General features: G+C 49.4%; 1 protein-coding gene across 1 annotated transcript in view; it reads left to right on the forward strand.

Annotated features, from left to right (window-relative positions):
- Nucleotides 1-1,150, forward strand: part of gabrr3a (gamma-aminobutyric acid type A receptor subunit rho3a) — a 50,163-nt gene extending 49,013 nt beyond the window's left edge. Inside the window, exon 10 of the mRNA XM_017488436.3 lies at nt 423-1,150. Coding sequence (XP_017343925.2) covers nt 423-725 — 303 coding nt within the window. The 3' untranslated portion in view covers nt 726-1,150. The remainder of the gene's footprint in view (nt 1-422) is intronic.
- Nucleotides 1,151-18,935: the final 17,785 nt, after the last annotated feature.

Genomic DNA, 18,935 nt, shown 5'->3' on the forward strand with positions numbered 1-18,935 from the left:
CATTCAGCTTCAAAGGTATTTCCATTTCCTCTTTTTTTTCACCCATCATAAAATCTTAATGAGAGCTGAGTCCTCATGAGGCTTAAAGTCTAGAATCGCCCTTATTAACACACTGAAAATACTTTCTGTTTTCATTTTCTCTCTATTTATCTGCAAAAAAAGTTACCATCTAGCACCCTAGAGGGTTATTTGGTTTGGTGAGTCCTTAAAGGTTTTATGTCGTACCCTACAATAAGGGGGTTCCCTTTAAGAGGGAACTACCTTTCAGAGAGTGAGGACAGTTGAAATATGGGCTTCAAGGAAGTGGTATCAACATCATTTTCCCTGATTACAGTAAACACAAAATGCATCTTTTTATGATGTTATTTCAAAACACACCAGAGAAATATCCACAATGTTTTGTGCTGTCTGTCTTATAACAGCTGCCAGTGTCTTATGCTGCAACAAAGGCTATGGCATATGATGGCTGTTTCCATGACAACGAGATTGACCTACCACCTTTTCCTGAGCTGTCGACTACCCCCAGCATAGAACAGGCAGTGGTGCCCATGAACTCACCAGTAGAGGCACCTACAGAGGGCACAAGGCTCTGGAGGAAGAGATCATTTCGGCACAACATCAGCTTTATAATGAGCAACAGCTACATGATCGACTCATACTCCCGTATCATCTTCCCTCTGGCCTATCTGCTTTTCAACATTATATATTGGTCCTTGTATTCATGAACAAGAAAAGTGGATAAAACAATTCAAGCACAATCTAGTGGGGAGATTTGACCAGGTGGATTGTGATGAACATAGATTTTAAAAAAATAAAAATAGTTTTTTTGTTTGTTTGGATATTTTTCTGTAGCGTTGTCACAACAAATTAGGTAAACATTCCACTAAAATGAAATTACATGAATAAAATTTAATATGCTATATTTATCGTTTGCCAAAGAAGTGTTTTTCATATTTATGAATAATACTTATGGCTGTAAAAGTGATTGTTTTCTTATTAATTCATATATCCTAGTTGTATATTTATTTGGCCATGTAAGCAAATACAAAGGTGAAATTAAATAGGTTTTTTTTTCTTTCTTTTTTTTTGCTTGTTGTAAAACTAACTATACCAAAATTTTTATGTTTAAAATAAAAATAACACAATTGTCAATCGTCTGGGTCCACTCATTGACTCACTTTCAATAACCATTTTTTCTTTGTCAGGGTTGCATGGTGGTTTTAGTATTAGGAATACAGTCTAAATGGTGTGACAGTAGGAACGATTGGTGTATATGCTGTTATTTTAAGAGCCTGTTTTATGGGACACACTGAGGACTGACAAAAACCCATGTGAGTAAGTGTAGTGTTTGATTTCAATTAAAACAGTCACTTTACAGATGTGGCCATTAAAAATGTGCGAGAAAGAGAATGTGATCCTGCAGTGTGCTGCATTATGTCACCCCGCTCTGAGCAGGTGGACCAGTTACAAAAGCACGTTTACAAATAACAATGTAGTATTATGAGATTGAGATCATAATATATTGTTAATTTCATAGCATTATGAAAACAAGTACCATTTAGAGAATAACACATATTAATGGTAGAAAAATGGCATGATTATTACAATGATAGAAAACAGAAAACAGAGTCAGATAATGGTTGAAAGAATTGTCGGAAGCATAGTGATGATGACGTTGAAGTCATGTGACTGTGGTGTAGTTTGTTTATAGCCTAACATTAGCTTTTGCTTCTGGTGATTGTATTTAGGCTTCAAAATTCATAAAAGTTGTTTTCATTTGTGATGATTGTCTTGATTGTCAAATCACAGCAAACCAGTAACTCCATTTCCCAGGATGCACCACCAACTACAAACATGGCCGAAGAAGACTACACTACCCACATACACACACATTTACCTTCTCCAGAATTCTAATCACACACAACTGTTGCCAATCTCATACTCCCTCACGCCACGCTATATAAGAGACTGTTTAAACACTTAGTCTTTGTGAAGTATACGCTCAGTTGCTTAGTGTCTGTCATTATTCCAAGCCTTATATCATGTTTGCTTTTCTGGTTTTGGACTTTGTTTACTCTGTTGATCTCGATTCTCTGCCTTTCCAAGTTTATGCCTGTTTGCCTGATCGTTTGACCCTTGCCTGACAATGTATATTGATTTCTGCCTGATCCTTTGGACTTGTCATTTTATTAAACTGCCATACCTGCAATTGCTTGCGTCTCAGCCTACATTCATGACAGAATATTTTGCCTATATATGTGAGCAGCAGGTACGCCGGTGTGGTGACAAGCCGTCGACGCCCATGGACGTATCCTGGGTGATCATCACCAACAGCTCGCCCATCTGACCGAACAGGTCACTCATCTTTCCCAAAGCATGCCGGTCGTCATGCCGACTCATACCCTGTTTCCTCCGATACCGGTACCGGAGAAGTATGCCGGGGATCCTGAACAATGCAAGGGTTTTCTCCTGCAATGCTCCTTGTTCTTCACCAGCTATCCCGGCATGCTGGAGATGCAGAAGGCCACCTACTTTATGGAGATCTTAACCGGTAATGCTCTCACCAGGGTAACGACCCTGTGGGAGCAAGGTGGTGAGCCCATCTCCTATTATGAACAGTTTACAGGACTATTCCGTAGCGTCTTCAATCACACTCCTTATAACAACGAAACTGTAGTGGAGCTCCTGCCTATTTCTCAAGGCTCACAATGTGTTGCAGAATATGCCCTCGAGTTCTGGACCATTGCTGCAAGGACTGTGTGGAATGAACACACTCTAAAGACAGTGTTTCTTAATGGATTAACCAGGAAGTAGTGACGGAGCTGTCCTGCCGCGATGATCAACTCACCCTCGATTCACTCATGACCCTGGCCATCCGACTTGATCATCTTCTTCAGAGCCGCCATCCAGTGTGTAGCAAGGGGAGTTTCACATGCAAGATGCCATCACATTAATCGCACATTCAATTTACATGTGAATCCAAAGTTACTGATACTTTTCAAAAAACCTTTTTTCCTTGGTCACAGTTGTAACTGGTGGATCAGATAAGACCCATTTTTCCCCTAGCATGCAATTTAACAAAGAGCTTATTATAGTGTTAATATTATAGTAACAGTAATTTCATAATTTCATTGAACAGTAATAGAGGCCAGTTGGTACATCACTCCCCTGGCGTCAAGTGATACAGTAGCAACCTATGGTATGCTTTACATTTTAGAGTTTTCTTTAGTGAAACTGGTTTGAGCCCCGCTCCGAGCAGGCGGACCGTGTCACACATCGTGACGAAGCAGAGATAAGGCGGATGCAAGTGCAGGACAACAGTTGTTTATTTGTAGAGACAGGCAGGCAGACAAATCCAAAATGTGATCGAAAACATAATCCATAAACATGCAAGAGGTCAGGCGATTGGCAAACAGGCATACACGGGGCTAGGCAGGAATCTAGGTCGATAACCAAAACAAGACACGAACTAGAACGAGGGACTGGAAGCGGAGAATCCAGTGCAAATTGACTATGACTATGACTATGACTATGACTATGATACGAACTAAACTAACGCTAAACATTTACTTACTACTTAATCTTCCGCGTTGTGTGCTGGGAAGCGCGCGGTATATATGCGGACCTGATTAGCGTGTAAACTGCTATCAGCTGGGAGCAATATAGACCCACGTGAATTCCCAGCCAATGACGGAACAGGGAGGAGACATGACAAACATAAACAAAACACACGTGTCCCAATGTCACTACGGTCAACAGCGGAAAAGCAGGTGCTCGCGCATTCGCGCTTAGAGCACGCTGCTTCAAGGGGGAATCGTGACAGAACCCCCCCCAAGGGCACTCCTCCCGGAGTGCCATGAGTCATCCCATTTCATTGGCGGCCCCGGCCCCCTGGGCTGAATGTCCGGAGCAGAGCCAGGAAACTGCACGGTGTTCTTGGCGGCGTAGGGAAGCAGAGCGATGACCTCAGCTGAACAGGGAGGCTGAGCGACGACCTCAGCTGGACAGGGAGGCTGAGCGACAACCTCAGCTGGATAGGGAGGCTGAGCGACGACCTCAGCTGGGCATGAGGGCAGAGCGACGTCCTCGGCAGAGCAGGGAAACAGAGCACTGTACTCGGCGGAGCAGGGAAGCAGGGCGACGCCCTCATCGGAGCATGAAGGCAGAGCGACACCCTCATCGGAGCAGGGAAACAGAGCACTGTACTTGGCGGAGCAGGGAAGCAGGGCAACGTCCTCGTCGGAGCAGGAAGGCAGAGCGACGCCCTCGGCAGAGCAGGAAGGCAGACTGACGTCCTCGGCGGTGCAGGGAAACAGAGCGCTGTACTCGGCAGAGCAGGGAAGCAGGGCGACGTCCTCGTCGGCGCCTGAAAGCGGAGCGACGTCCCCAGCTGAACTGGAAGGCAGAGCGAAGTCCCCTGTAAGGCCAGGGAGAGGAGCGTGGGTCTCCGTGCGGCCAGGGAGAGGAGCGTGGGTCTCCTCGAAGCAGAAGAGGGGAACGCTATCTGCCATGGAGCAGGGAGGCTGAGCGACGTCCACAGCTGAACAGGGAGGCTGAGCGACGTCCACGGCTGAACAGGGAGGCTGAGCGACGTCCACGGCTGAACAGGGAGGCTGAGCGACGTCCACGGCTGAACAGGGAGGCTGAGCGACGTCCACGGCTGAACAGGGAGGCTGAGCGACGTCCACAGCTGAACAGGGAGGCTGAGGCTCTGAGGTCACTAGGTGAACCTTGGGCATGGGCGGAGCTTGGCTGGTCGTGTCGGCGGACTGGGGCGTGAGCGGAGCTTGGCTGTGCGTGTCAGCAGACTGTGGCGTGAGCAGAACTTGGTGGTGCGTGTCAGCAGACTGTGGCGTGAGCAGAGCTTGGCGGTGCATGTCAGCAGACTGTGGCGTGAGCAGAGCTTGGCGGTGCGTGTCAGCAGACTGGGGTGTGAGCAGCATTTGGTCCTTAGGCTGAGATATTAGCAGAGCTTGGGGAACTGGATGAGCAGGCTTGAACGTGAGCTCAGGGACGTGAAACTTGACTTGGACCTCAGGGACGCGAGGCTTGGCTTGGGCGTCAGAGCCTGGAGGCTTGGCTTGGGCTTCAGAGCCTGGAGGCTTGGCTTGGACCTCAGGGACGTGAGACTTGACCTGGACCTTTCTGACTGGAAGCTGGACCTGGAGCTCAGGGACTGGAGGCTGGACCTGGAGCTCAGGGACTGGAGGCTGGACCTGGAGCTCAGGGACTGGAGGCTGGACCTGGAGCTCAGGGACTGGAGGCTGGACCTGGAGCTCAGGGACTGGAGGCTGGACCTGGAGCTCAGGGACTGGAGGCTTGAACTGGAGCTCAGGGACTGGAGGCTTGACCTGGAGCTCAGGGACTGGAGGCTTGACCTGGAGCTCAGGGACTTGAGGCTTGACCTGGAGCTCAGGGACGTGAGACTTGACTTGGATCTCAGGGACGTGAGGCTTGACTTGGATCTCAGGGACTGGAGGCTTGACTTGGATCTCAGGGACTGGAGGCTTGACTTGGACCTTCCTGACTTGAGACTTGACTGGGACTTGGACCTTCCTGACTTGAGGCTTGACTTGAATCTCAGGGACTGGAGGCTTGACTTGGACCTCAGGGACTGGAGGCTTGACTTGGATCTCAGGGACTGGAGGCTTGACTTGGATCTCAGGGACTGGAGGCTTGACTTGGATCTCAGGGACTTGAGACTTGACTTGGATTTCAGAGTTGCGCTCTGCATGAAATCGCCTGTAGTAGTGGGTAAACGGCAGGGCAGGTTCGCCTTCCAGACTTACCCCCCTGAGAAGTTGTTCTAGCTCCTCCTTTGCCTCCGGACTCCCGAATCGCATCATGAATTCCCCCACAAACTGTTCTACACTGTCCAGGTTCCTACAGTGCTTATCCAGTTTGAGCTGCACCCATTGACGGGCCGGTCCAAAGAACCGGGACCACATGAATCAGAGCCAGTGCTTCTCCTCTGGCTTAGGGTCTGACAGGCTGGAGAAATAGAATTGACAATCTACCAGAAAATACTCTGGGGCACCGAAAAATCCGTCAAATGGATCAGGAAGCTCCATAATTGTCCATTGTGGGAAGTGGACTCAGTCCATAGCAGGGACGGTGGGCGTCGACTTCCGGGTTCTGCGTCTCCTCCGTTCTCCTGCTGCATCCATGTTTCGGCGGAAGATTCTGTCACACATCGTGACGAAGCAGAGATAAGGCGGATGCAAGTGCAGGACAACAGTTGTTTATTTGTAGAGACAGGCAGGCAGACAAATCCAAAACGTGATCCAAAACATAATCCATAAACATGCAAGAGGTCAGGCGATTGGCAAACAGGCATACACGGGGCTAGGCAGGAATCTAGGTATATAACCAAAACAAGACACGAACTAGAACGAGGGACTGGAAGCGGAGAATCCAGCGCGAACTGACTATGACTATGACTATGACTATGATGCGAACTAAACTAACGCTAAACATTTACTTACTACTTACTCTTCCGCGTTGTGTGCTGGGAAGCGCGCGGTATATATGCGGACCTGATTAGCGTGTAAACTGCTATCAGCTGGGAGTAATACAGACCCACGTGAATTCCCAGCCAATGACGGAACAGGGAGGAGACATGACAAACATAAACAAAACACATGTGTCCCAATGTCACTACGGTCAACAGCGGAAAAGCAGGTGCTCGCGCATTCGCGCTTAGAGCACGCTGCTTCAAGGGGGAATCGTGACAGACCGCCTACAAGAACACGTTTCGAAATAAGATAATAAATTTATCATAAGAGCTAACAATATTCATTCAATGTTCTGAAGATATTCCAATAAAAACAGATGATAATATTTATGATAAATAGGTGTTACGATCTCCTCTGCAGACGGTGCTGCAGCATGCAACGTGCACTGAAGGCCAGAGGGCACGCGCATGTACGAGCCAGATACACTCTTCGATTGCGTATGAAGGACTGTGACTTTGCTTACTATGGACATGTGCATTTGTTTTGGTTTCTGTTTTGTCTAATCCCTGTTGGTTGGTGTTTGAGGGTGTGTCTTTATTGTTTCCAGCTGTCTGCATTCAAGGTTGATTACGTAAGTTATTTAAACCCCTCATGTGTCTGTGCACTTCACACAGTATTAAGTTTAAGTATAGATATGTATGTGTATACGGAAGTTACCTTGATGCTAAGCAGTTGTGTTCTCCTGTCCTGTTTTTGTTTCATGCCTCAAATTTTGTTTCATGTTTAGAATGCGTTTCATGTTTATTGACCTTGAGTTTTGAATAAAGACTTTAATCTGCACTTGCTTCTGCTCCAGTCTCGTTACATAACAGAATACTGCGCCTCAAAACTCGGAAGCAGCAGACCCAAACCATGGAAGCAGCAGGAGAACAAGGAGAGCATCATGACAGTAAATATACGGATTACTGGCCACGTTTCTTATCAGTCCAGTTTCCACAGAGGACTGCCGCCGAACTCTCATTGGAGACTTATGTGCTGGAGAGCTACCTGATGTTGTTCCTTTTCCACAGCCAGGTGTACTTCACTAGCCTGGCGCATCCCAAGCCTGCCAAGAAACAATGGCTTGGGTTCTTAGTGTCCCAGTTTTATGGCCTGGCCCGGGACTGGGTGGAAAAGCTGGTCCATACCTGGTCCAGTGCCCTCAATGATGTCACTCAGTTTGCGGAACTTTTTCTGGAGGAGTTCGTGCAGCCAGGGCAAATAAACAGCCTGGATGTACTGGAGAGGGGAATCGATGTGATGAACAAGGTTGACCTGCCATTCCACCTCTATTATGAGTGGGTGGACCGGCTAGAATCTGAAGCTCCACTTCAGGTTCCAGTCAACGTCGTGGAGAGGACATCAAGATGCATGACTGAGAGGTGTGGGAAAGAGACTCAGCTACAATGCCCAACATGCAAGAAACTAGGTCTCCAGGAAGCATTCTTCTGCTCAAAGGAATGTTTCAAGGGCAGCTGGCATGAGCATAAACGACTACACCGGAAAGCCTGTGCAGAGCTCCAGCCAGCGTTTAATGAGGTGACCTCAGAGCTCCAGCTTGAGACCCATGAGGAGGTCTCCGCTGCCGAGCTCCAGCCCGAGGTCAACGTGGCAACCTCAGAGCTCCAGCCCGAGGTCAACATGGCGACATAAGTGCTCCATCATAGGTCAACGTGGTGACCTCAGAGCTCCAGCCAGAGGTCAACGTGGCGACCTCAGAGCTCAAGCTCTAGAGGTCAACATGGTGAACTCAGCTCCAGAGTTTCAGCCTGAGACCCATGAGGAGGTCTCAGCTCCAGAGCTCCTGCCAGAGGTCAATGTGGTGACCTCAGAGCTCCAGCCAGAGGTCAACATGGTGACCTCAGCCCCAGAGTTTCAGCCTGAGACCCATGAGGAGGTCTCAGCTCCATAACTCCAGCATAAGGTCAAGTTCATGCTAGAGGTCAACGAGGTGACCTCCCAAGTCATGTTCATGTCTGAGGTCGAAGAGACAGCCTCTCAAACTAAGTTCCTGCCAAGGGTCGAAGAGACGGTCTCCCAAGACACGTTACCGTCCCAGGTCAAAGAAACGGCCAACTCAAGCTCTGCTCACGCCAAGTTCCTGTCCCAGGTCAAAGCGGACGTCACTCTGCTTTCCTGTCCTGACTGTGCATATTGTTGCCGCAGCTCCATCTGCCGGTGAGATCGTGACAGAACCCCCCTTCAAATGGCGGTCCTGGTCCCTGTTTAATCTGTCCTTTGAGGTATCAGGAAACACGACAGCCTCCGCCAGGCAGCAGACAGGCGGAGCACCACCCCCAGTGGGACTGGAACGCTGGGAAACATCCTCAGTGGAACTGGAGCTCGGAGGGACATCCTCTGCGGGGCTGGAGCTCGGAGGGATGTCCTCTGTGGGGCTGGAGCTCGGAGAGACATCCTCTGTGGGGCTGGACATCGGGACAGCTTCCTCAGTTGGGCTGGACAGCAGGACAGCTTCCTCGGTGGGACAGGACAGCAGAACAGCTTCCTGGGCGGGACAGGACAGCGGGACAGCTTCCTCGGCAGGACAGGACAGTGGGACAGCTTCCTCGGTGGGGCAGGACAGCAGGACAGCTTCCTCGGTGGCAGAGACCTCCACGCGGGTCTCTGGCTAGAGCTCTGAGGTCACCAAGTTGACCTTGAGCTGAGACCTCCCCGTAGGTCTCAAGCTGGGGCTTTGAGGTCGCCAGGTTGACCTCAGGTGGGGGCCCAGAGGTCGCCAGGCTGACCTCGGGCTGGAGTTCTGGAGCAGAAACCTCCCAGTAGGTCTCAAGCTGGGGCCCAGAGGCCACCAGGTTGACCTCGGGGTGGAGTTCTGGAGCTGAGACCTTCCCGTAGGTCTCAAGCTGGAGCTCTGAAGTCGCCTGGTTGACCTCAGGCGGGAGCTCTGAGGTCGCCCTATTGACCTCGGGCTGGATCTCTGCACGGGCTTTCCGGTGTAGTCGTTTATGCTCCTGCCAGCTGCTCTTGAAGCATTCCTTTGAGCAGTAGAATGCTTCCTGGAGACCCAGCTTCTTGCAGTTTCTTGGTCTCCCTCCCGCAGCCCTCAGACATGCATCTCGATGTCCTCTCCATCATGTCGACTGGAAGCTGAAGCAAAGCAGCGGATTCGAGTGTGTTCACCCACTTGGGAGCTGCAGAGTCTAGCATGTCCACCCACTTGTAGAAAAGGTGGAAGGGCGTGTCGGGCTGGGGCTTTCCATTGACCGATCACCCCAGTAGATCCAGACCACGAAGATGTCCTGGCCGGTAGAACTCCTCAACAAAAAGTTCCACGGTCTGGGTGACATCATGGAAAGCGGGGGACCCAGTACTCACCAGTTGCTCCACCCAGTCCCTGGCCAGGCCACAAAACTGGGAGACCAAGAACCCGATCCACTGGCTCTTAGTAGGCTGGGGATACACCAGGCTGCAGCAATATACCTGGCAGCTGCAGAGGAACTCCAGTGGGTAGCTCCCCAATCTCGCTGTCACCAGTGGGAGTTCGGCAGCAAACCTTTGTGGGAACTGCATGGACAGAAAACGCAGCCAGTAATCCGAGCGTCTCCCAATAAGGCACTCTCCTGCTACTTTCATGGTGAGGGGCAGTATTCTGTTACGAAACAGGACTCAAACAGGAAGTAAGCACAGGAGTAAAGTCGTTATTTACACTTATGTCAATGTACGAGGAGGCAGGAAACAAGGTCTAAACATAAACTTACAGCTGAAACAAGAAACATGAACTTAAACAGAGCATGTAAACACTACCACTTTTAACTAACTGAAACTTCTCTCATTTACCTAGAAATGAGGCATGAAACACTCGTTTAACACTAGCATGAAACACTTGTTTAGCTAAGGCATGAAACACTCGTTTAACTATGGCAGGAAACACTCGTTTAACTATGGCATAAACACTCGGTTAACTCCAGCATGAAACACTCGTTTAACTATGGCATAAACACTCATTTAATGAAGGCATGAAACACTTATTTAACTATGGCAGGAAACACTCGTTTAACTATGGGATGAACACTCATTTAATGAAGGCATGAAACACTCATTTAACTCTAGCATGCAACACTCGTCTAACTATGGCAGGAAACTAGACAGAGCATGGAAACATTACCGCCTGGCACCATTACTCATTCCGTCTATACTCTAATACTGCCCTCAGAGCTCCAGCTTGAGACCCACGAGGAGGTCTCGCCAGCAGAACTCCTGCTAGAGGCCAACATGGCGACCTCACAACCAGAGCTCGAACCTGAGACCCATTAGGTGCTCTCAAATGCCGAGCTTCCGCCAGAGGTCAATGTAGCGACCTCAGAGCTCCAGCTTGAGACCCACGAGGAGGTCTCAGCACCTGAGCTCCTGCTAGAGGTCAAGGTGGCGACCTCAGAGCTCCAGCTTGAGACCCACGAGGAGGTCTCAGCACCTGAGCTCCAGCCAGAGGTTACCATGTTGACATCAGAGCCCGAGCTCGAACCTGGGACCCATGAGGTGGGCTCACCCGCCGAGCTTCAGCCAGAGGTCTACGTGGCAACCTCAGAGCTCCAACTTGAGACCCACAAGGAGTTCTCACTGGCAGAGCTCCTGCTAGAGGCCAAAGTGGCGACCTCACAACCAGAGCTCAAACCTGAGACCCATGAGGTGGTCTCACCTGCCGAGCTGCAGCCAGAGGTCAACGTGGCAACCTCAGAGCTCAAACCTGAGACCCATGAGGTGGTCTCACCCGCCAAGCTGCAGCCAGAGGTCAACATGGCAACCTCAGAGCTCCAGCTTGAGACCCATGAGGAGGTCTCAGCATCTGAGCTCCAGCCAGAGGCCAACGTGATGACCTCGGAGCTCCTGCCAGAGGTCACCATGGTGACCTCAGCCCCGGAGTTTCAGCCTGAGACCCATGAGGGGGTCTCAGCTCCAGAGGTCCAATGTAATGGCAAGTTCCTGTCCCACGTCGAAGAGACAACCAACCCAAGCTCTGCTCATGCCAAGTTCCTGACCCAGGTCGAAGAGACGGCCAACCCAAGCTCTGCTCATGCCAAGTTCCTGTCCCAGGTCGAAGAGCTGACCAACCCAAGCTCTGCTCATACCAAGTTCCTGTCCCAGGTTGAGGAGAAGGCCTCCCAAGACACATTACTGTCCCAGGTCGAAGAGACGGCCAACCTAGGCCCTGCTCACACCAAGTTCCAGTGCCAGGTTGGTGCCAAAGTCAGTACCAACCAAGTCCTGCTCACGCCCGAATCTGCTGACACGGACAACCAGGTTCTGCTCACGCCCGAGTCTGCTGACACGGGTAACAAAGTTCTGCTCACAACTGAGTCTGTTGACACGGACAACCAAGCTCACGTTCAAGTCAGCTGACATGACCAACCAAGTTATGCTCACGCCAGAGGACGTCGCTCTGCTTTCCTCCTCTGCCAAGGATGTCGCTCTGCTTTTCTGCACTGTTGAGGACGTCGGTCTGCTTTCCTGGTCCACTGAGGACGTCGCTCTGCTTTTCTGGTCCGCTGATGACGTCTCTCTGCTTTCCTGCTCTGCTGAGGACGTCGCTTTGTTTTTCTGTTCCACTGAGGATGCTGGTCTCCTGGTTCAGTTGGGAACATTTTGCCCAGGGGGCCAGGACCGCCAATGGAGAGGAGTGTTTTGTGGCGTTCCGGGAGGAGTTCCCTTGGGGAGGGGGTTATGTCACGATCTCCTATTTAAAATGGGAGATCGATGACAGATAGAATGGCAGATCTATGTGCACGAGTGCTCAGCGAGCGCATGCTCTTCGGATGTTGACGACCGTGACATTGTTTACTGTGGACACGTGCGTTTGTTTTGTTTCTGTTCTGTCTCCTCCCTGTTTTGTCATTGGTTGTTGTTCGGCGGTGTGGCTCTATTGTTTTCAGCTGCCAGTGCTTAGCACTGATTATATTTGGCATATACACCTCACGGAGTATTAGATATAGTTAGTATAGTTAGATGAGTTCTCTATGTTATGTTTCTTGATAGATTTTGTTAGGTTAAATTTTAGATTAGGTCATTTAGTCCACGCTGGTTTTTCCGCTCCCAGTTCATGTTTCTTGTTTTGTGTTTTGACCCTGTTTTCTGTGACCGCGACCTTGATTCCTGCTTTGCCCTGTATATGCCTGTTTGCTGATCGCCCGACCCTTCGCCTGTCTTGACTTCTTTTTTGGATTTGTCTGCCTTTCTCTCCTTTAATAAATACAATTTTTCCTGCTCCTGCTTCCGTACTCAACTCCCTTACATCTCGGACAGATCTGGTTTGGGGCGATCGGCAAACAGGCATATACAGAGCAAAGCAGGAATCAAGGTCGCTGTCACAGAAAACAGGGTCAAAACACAAAACAAGAAACATGATCCCGTGCTATGAACTGGGAGCGGAAAAACCAGCGTGAACCAAATGACCTAATCTAAAGTTTAACCTAACTAAATCTATCAGACCATGGTCTCATATATTGCCCACCAGAGAGGAGTATGTCTGTGGCCCTGTTCAGGCAGGTGCAACTAATTCTTCTCTGAGCAGAAAGAAAGTTGTCAGTGAAGTGCAATGTACATTATGGGCAACTGGAATGTGGGGGCAGACATCCTGTTGAGGCAGGGGTTGAGGCCCCTACAATCAGGGTTTACGTGGCCACCATATCGGCCAGCCACACCCCTGTTGATGGAGTCTCTGTGGGGCAACATCCTCTAACTTCGAGGTTCATGCGTGTGTGTCAGGTGGCTGAGGCCCATCTTCAGGCCACACATACCTTCCTGGGACCTTTCTGTGGTCCTGGAAGGTCTGTCAGGGGCCCCATTTGAGCCCTTAGAGTAAGCCTCTAAGAAGCTTCTGACTCTAAAGGTAGCTCTTCTGCTGGCCCTGACATCTCTCAAGCGAGTAGGAGATCTACAAGCTCTCTCTGTTGCCCCTTCCTGCCTTAACTTTGCCTCTGGATTAGCCAAGGCCTTCCTGTATCCAAGGGCAGATTATATTCCTAAGGTGCCTACATCGGCTGCCCACCCTGTGGTGTTGCATGCTTTCTGCCCTCCTCCGTTCCTCACACCGGAACAAGAGAGGATGCACCTGCTGTGTCCAGTAAGGGCTCTCTGTATTTAAGTTCACTGCTCCGGCCAGTGGTCTAAGTCGGAGCAGCTGCTGGTCTGCTTTGGCGGCGACAGTAGAGATGATGCTGTGTCAAAGCAGCGCATCTTTAATTGGATAAATGGTAAATGGCGCACTTATATAGCGCTTTTATCCAAAGCGCTTTACACTGTGTCTCATTCACCCATTCACACACAGACTCACACACCAGTGGTAGCAGAGCTGCCATGTATGGCTAACTTGCCATCGGGAGCAACTTGGGGTTCACTGTCTTGCCCAAGGACACTTCGCCAACCCTACGATTAGTGGACAACCCGCTCTACCAGGATAGTGGAAGCAATCTTTATTGCTTATGAAGCGCGCGGTCTCGCTATGCCTCTGGGCATAAGGGATCATTCCACTAGGGAAGTCACTTCCTCAAAGGCTTTGTCCAAAGGGGTATCCTTACAGGATGTGTGTACTGCTGCAGGGTGGTCTACGCCACACACATTCATTCGTTATTACAGTCTGGATATTCATTCCACCCCGGGCTTGAGTGTCTTGCAGTGACCCTCGGGCTTGGGTCTTTATGAATGGGCCGTACCCTCAGTATGACAGAGTGGGTATTCTCGTTCCCATACTGTTATGCTAAATGCAACATCGAGTTCCCTTTGAAAGGGAACGTCTGGGATACGCATGTAACCCTGTTCGCTGAGAAGGGAGACATTGCGTTGCTTTGTCATACCAGGGCAGGCCTGTGAATTGCGTCTTCGCTTCAGATAATAGAGGCTGATGGCATGGTTCACAGGTGCCATATTTATATCACGCAACGCACTTAACTGCCACATCACCTGATAATGGCAGGCCTATAAATAGAGGCATGATTGTACACAAGATTCAGACACTGGTCGTGAGCACAAGGGTGGTCCCATACTGTTATGCTAAACAGAACAGGGTTACATGCGGAACCCAGATGTTTTAACTATTATTTTCACATCTGTGTTTTTGAGATGCTGCTCTTAGAGAGGTCTTCCACAAACCTGCAGGGCCAGTCAAGGGACTGATGAATATAAAAGATATACATTAGAGATGCACCAATACTAAATTTCTCAGCCGATACTGATAACCAATTATTCAGAGGGATACTGGCTGATACCAATACTGATAGTTCTGCCTTTTATGCCTTCTTTCAAATTAATAATAATTAATTTCACAATTCTGAAAGAAATGCAAATAAAACCTTTATTCTCTCCATTTCAACAAGTTGTTTCACAGTAACTGGTCTCATAAACAGAAAACACATTACGCAAATTAACATTAACACATTAACTAAATTCTGAATATTTATAAGATTTCTTAACTTATTGATTGTTCCATCCATCCATCCATCCATCTTCTACCGCTTACTCCTTTTCAGGGTCACGGGGAAACCTTGAGCCTATCCCAGGCACAAGGCGGGGTACACCCTGGACAGAGTGCCAGTCCATCGCAGAGCACAATCACATACACACTGACACACCCATTCATACACTACAGACACTCTGGACATGCCAATCAGCCTATCATGCATGTCTTTGGGCTGGGGGAGGAAACCAGAGTACCCGGAGGAAACCCCTGCAGCACGGGGAGAACATGCAAACTCCGCACACACAGGGCCCCGGCGGGACTCTGATATAGCCCTCAGTTTTGTTAGGTCTTTTTCAAGTCTTGTTAATGTCTCACACATCCATGAACATTGCTGTTGTTGACCTCAACCCTCATCTTCCGTGCTCCCTCCTGCAAGTGAAGTGTTTAGTGTACTCTTTATTGACTTAGTTAGTTATCTACTGTTTATCTTTGCCATTGTTACCCTTTTGTTTATTAAACTCCTGCACCTGAGCTCAGCAGCACCCATATATATATACATATGTATATATATATATATATATATATATGTATATATATATATATGTATATATATATATATATATATGTATATATATATATATATATATATGTGTATATATATATATATATATATATATATATGTATATGCAGTGAGGGAAAAAAGTATTTGATCCCCTGATGATTTTGTACATTTGCCCACTGACAAAGAAATACTCAGTCTATAATTTTAATGGTAGATTTATTTGAACAGTGAGAGACAGAATAACAAGAAGAAAATCCAGAAAAATGCATGTCAAAAATGTTATAAATTGATTTGCATTTTAATGAGGGAAATAAGTATTTGACCCCCTCTCAATCAGAAAGATTTCTGGCTCCCAAGTGTCTTTTATACAGGTAACGAGCTGAGATTAGGAGCACACTCTTAAAGGGAGTGCTCCTAATCTCAGCTCGTTACCTGTATAAAAGACAAATGTCCACAGAAGCAATCAATCAATCAGATTCCAAACGCTCCACCATGGCCAAGACCAAAGAGCTCTCCAAGGATGTCAGGGACAAGATTGTAGACCTACACAAGTCTGGAATGGGCTACAAGACCATTGCCAAGCAGCTTGGTGAGAAGGTGACAACAGTTGGTGCGATTATTCGCAAATGTAAGAAACACAAAAGAACTGTCAATCTCCCACGGCCTGGGGCTCCATGCAAGATCTCACCTCATAGAGTTGCAATGATCATGAGAACAGTGAGGAATCAGCCCAGAACTACATTTGAGGATCTTGTCAATGATCTCAAGGCAGCTGGGACCATAGTCACCAAGAAAACAATTGGTAACACACTATGCCGTGAAGGACTGAAATCCTGCAGCGCCCGCAAGGTCCGCTGTTCAAGAAAGCACATATACATACCCGTCTGAAGTTTGCCAGTGAACATCTGAATGTTTCAGAGGACAACTGGGTGAAAGTGTTGTGGTCAGATGAGACCAAAATGGAGCTCTTTGGCATCAACTCAACTCGCCGTGTTTGGAGGAGAAGGATTGCTGCCTATGACCCCAAGAACACCATCCCCACCGTCAAACATGGAGGTGGAAACATTATGCTTTGGGGGTGTTTTTCTGCTAAGGGAACAGGACAACTTCACCACATCAAAGGGACGATGGACGGGGCCATGTACCGTCAAATCTTGGGTGAGAACCTCCTTCCCTCAGCCAGGGCATTGAAAATCGGTCGTGGATGGGTATTCCAGCATGACAATGACCCAAAACACACGGCCAAGGCAACAAAGGAGTGGCTCAAGAAGAAGCACATTAAGGTCCTGGAGTGGCCTAGCCAGTCTCCAGACCTTAATCCCATAGAAAATCTGTGGAGGGAGCTGAAGGTTCGAGTTGCCAAACGTCAGCCTCGAAACCTTAATGACTTGGAGAAGATCTGCAAAGAGGAGTGGGACAAAATCCCTCCTGAGATGTGTGCAAACCTGGTGGCCAACCACAAGAAACGTCTGACCTCTGTCATTTCCGACAAGGGTTTTGCCACCAAGTACTAAGTCATGTTTTGCAGAGGGGTCAAATACTTATTTCCCTCATTAAAATGCAAATCAATTTATAACATTTTTGACATGCGTTTTTCTGGATTTTCTTGTTGTTATTCTGTCTCTCACTGTTCAAATAAATCTACTATTAAAATTATAGACTGATCATTTCTTTGTCAGTGGGCAAACGTAAAAAATCAGCGGGGGATCAAATACTTTTTTCCCCTCACTGTATATATATATATATGTCACGATTTCCCCTTGAGTCATCGCTGCAATAAAATGCAGCATGCTTAGAAAGCTGAAGCGCAAGCTCAGTGCGAGAGCCCGTTGCGCGAGTTCAAATCTCAAGCCCGATGAACGAGTTCGATGCGCGAGTTCGATGTGCAAGCCCTTAGCGAATGCATGCTTTTTGGTCTTCAGTGACATTGACCTTGTTTATTTTGGACACATGCTTTTGTTATGGTTATGTTCTGTCTCTGCCCCTGCTTTGTCATTGGTAGTTATCCAAATGTGACTTCATTGGTTTCAGCTGTCCTGTGTTTAACCCATGATTACATTTGTCATTTAAACCTCTCGTATCTCGTAGCTGTTACGCCACGGCCAGCAGAGGGCACTGTGGTACGGCCGCTGACTGGTCACGTGACTCTTTTGTTTTCGTTCACTTCCCGCTTGGACACTGAGTTAAGTTTGAGCATGTCTCTGATTTGCCACAGGTGCCCATGTTTTGAGTTAATTAGGTTTGTTAGTTAAACCCCCCCCGTGTGACTGCGCACATCGCGCAGTATTAGAGTTGGTTTACGTTCGTCAAGTCAAGGAAGTGTAACGGTATGTGCTAATGTGTAGCATGCTAGCGGTCGTAGCTAAATGCCCAGAGTTTGTATAGTCAATAGAGACCGCGCTCCCTGTGTTTGTTTATATGCTGAGTAATAAAGACTTTGACCTGCACCTGCATCCACCTCCAGTCTCATTCCGTAACAGAATACTGCGCCAAAAATGCGGAAGCAGCAGGTCGCTATGAGCGCCGCCGAAGAGGCCAGGATTTGGGCGCTTCTCCGTTCGTCCCTGGAGTTGAGCAAACAGCTCGCGGAGGACATTTCTCAATGCAAGGCCGAGCTGCGCGCTGCGTCATCCCTCGCGCCATATACCCCGTCCCCGCCACCAAGGAGCGACGCCTTGCAACACAGCCAGCAAAGTAACCTGAGCATCTGGGGCTTTCCACTGCAGGGGAGGTACACCTTGCTGCGCAGTCCAGAGGTGAAGGCTGGCCCAGAAATTTTTTTGGGGGGGGGCAATGAGGACAGCAGAGCTCCAGCCTGAGGCCTACGGGGAGGTCTGAGCTGTGGAGCTCTCACCTGAGGTCAACATGGCGACCTCAGAGGGACAGGCTGAGGAGGCTGTCCCGCTGCCCTGCACAGCCGAGGAGGCTGTCCCGCTGCCCTGCACAGCCGAGGAGGCTGTCCCGCTGCCCAGCCCGGCCGAGGAGGCCGTCCCGCCGCCCTGCACAGCCGAGGAGGCCGTCCCGCCGCCCTGCACAGCCGAGGAGGCCGCCCCGCCGCCCAGCCCAGCCGAGGAGGCCGTCCCGCTGCCCTGCATGGCCGAGGAGGCCGTCCCGCTGCCCTGCATGGCCGAGGAGGCCGTCCGGCTGCCCAGCACGGCCGAGGAGGCCGTCCCGCTGCCCTGCACGGCCGAGGAGGCCGCCCAGCCCTCCAGTGCCGCCGAGGGTGGAACCCAGAGTTCCAGAGCTGCCGGGGGTGGCGCCCAGCATCCCAGGGGCGGTGTCCTGCGTCCCAGCGCTGCCAGGGGCGGTGCTCTGACTTTCAACCCCGGTGGGGATGCTGCTCTGCTCCTTTGCTGCCTGACGGAGGCTGCTTCGCTTTCTGTCGCAGCGAAAGACAGTTCGCACAGGGGCCCGGGACCCCCGTTGGAGGGGGGTTCTTGGTGCTCCGGGAGGAGCACCCTTTGGAGG

Source organism: Ictalurus punctatus, chromosome 16, assembly GCF_001660625.3.
Source record: "Ictalurus punctatus breed USDA103 chromosome 16, Coco_2.0, whole genome shotgun sequence".
In the NCBI taxonomy this organism is placed as follows: Eukaryota; Metazoa; Chordata; class Actinopteri; order Siluriformes; family Ictaluridae; genus Ictalurus; species Ictalurus punctatus.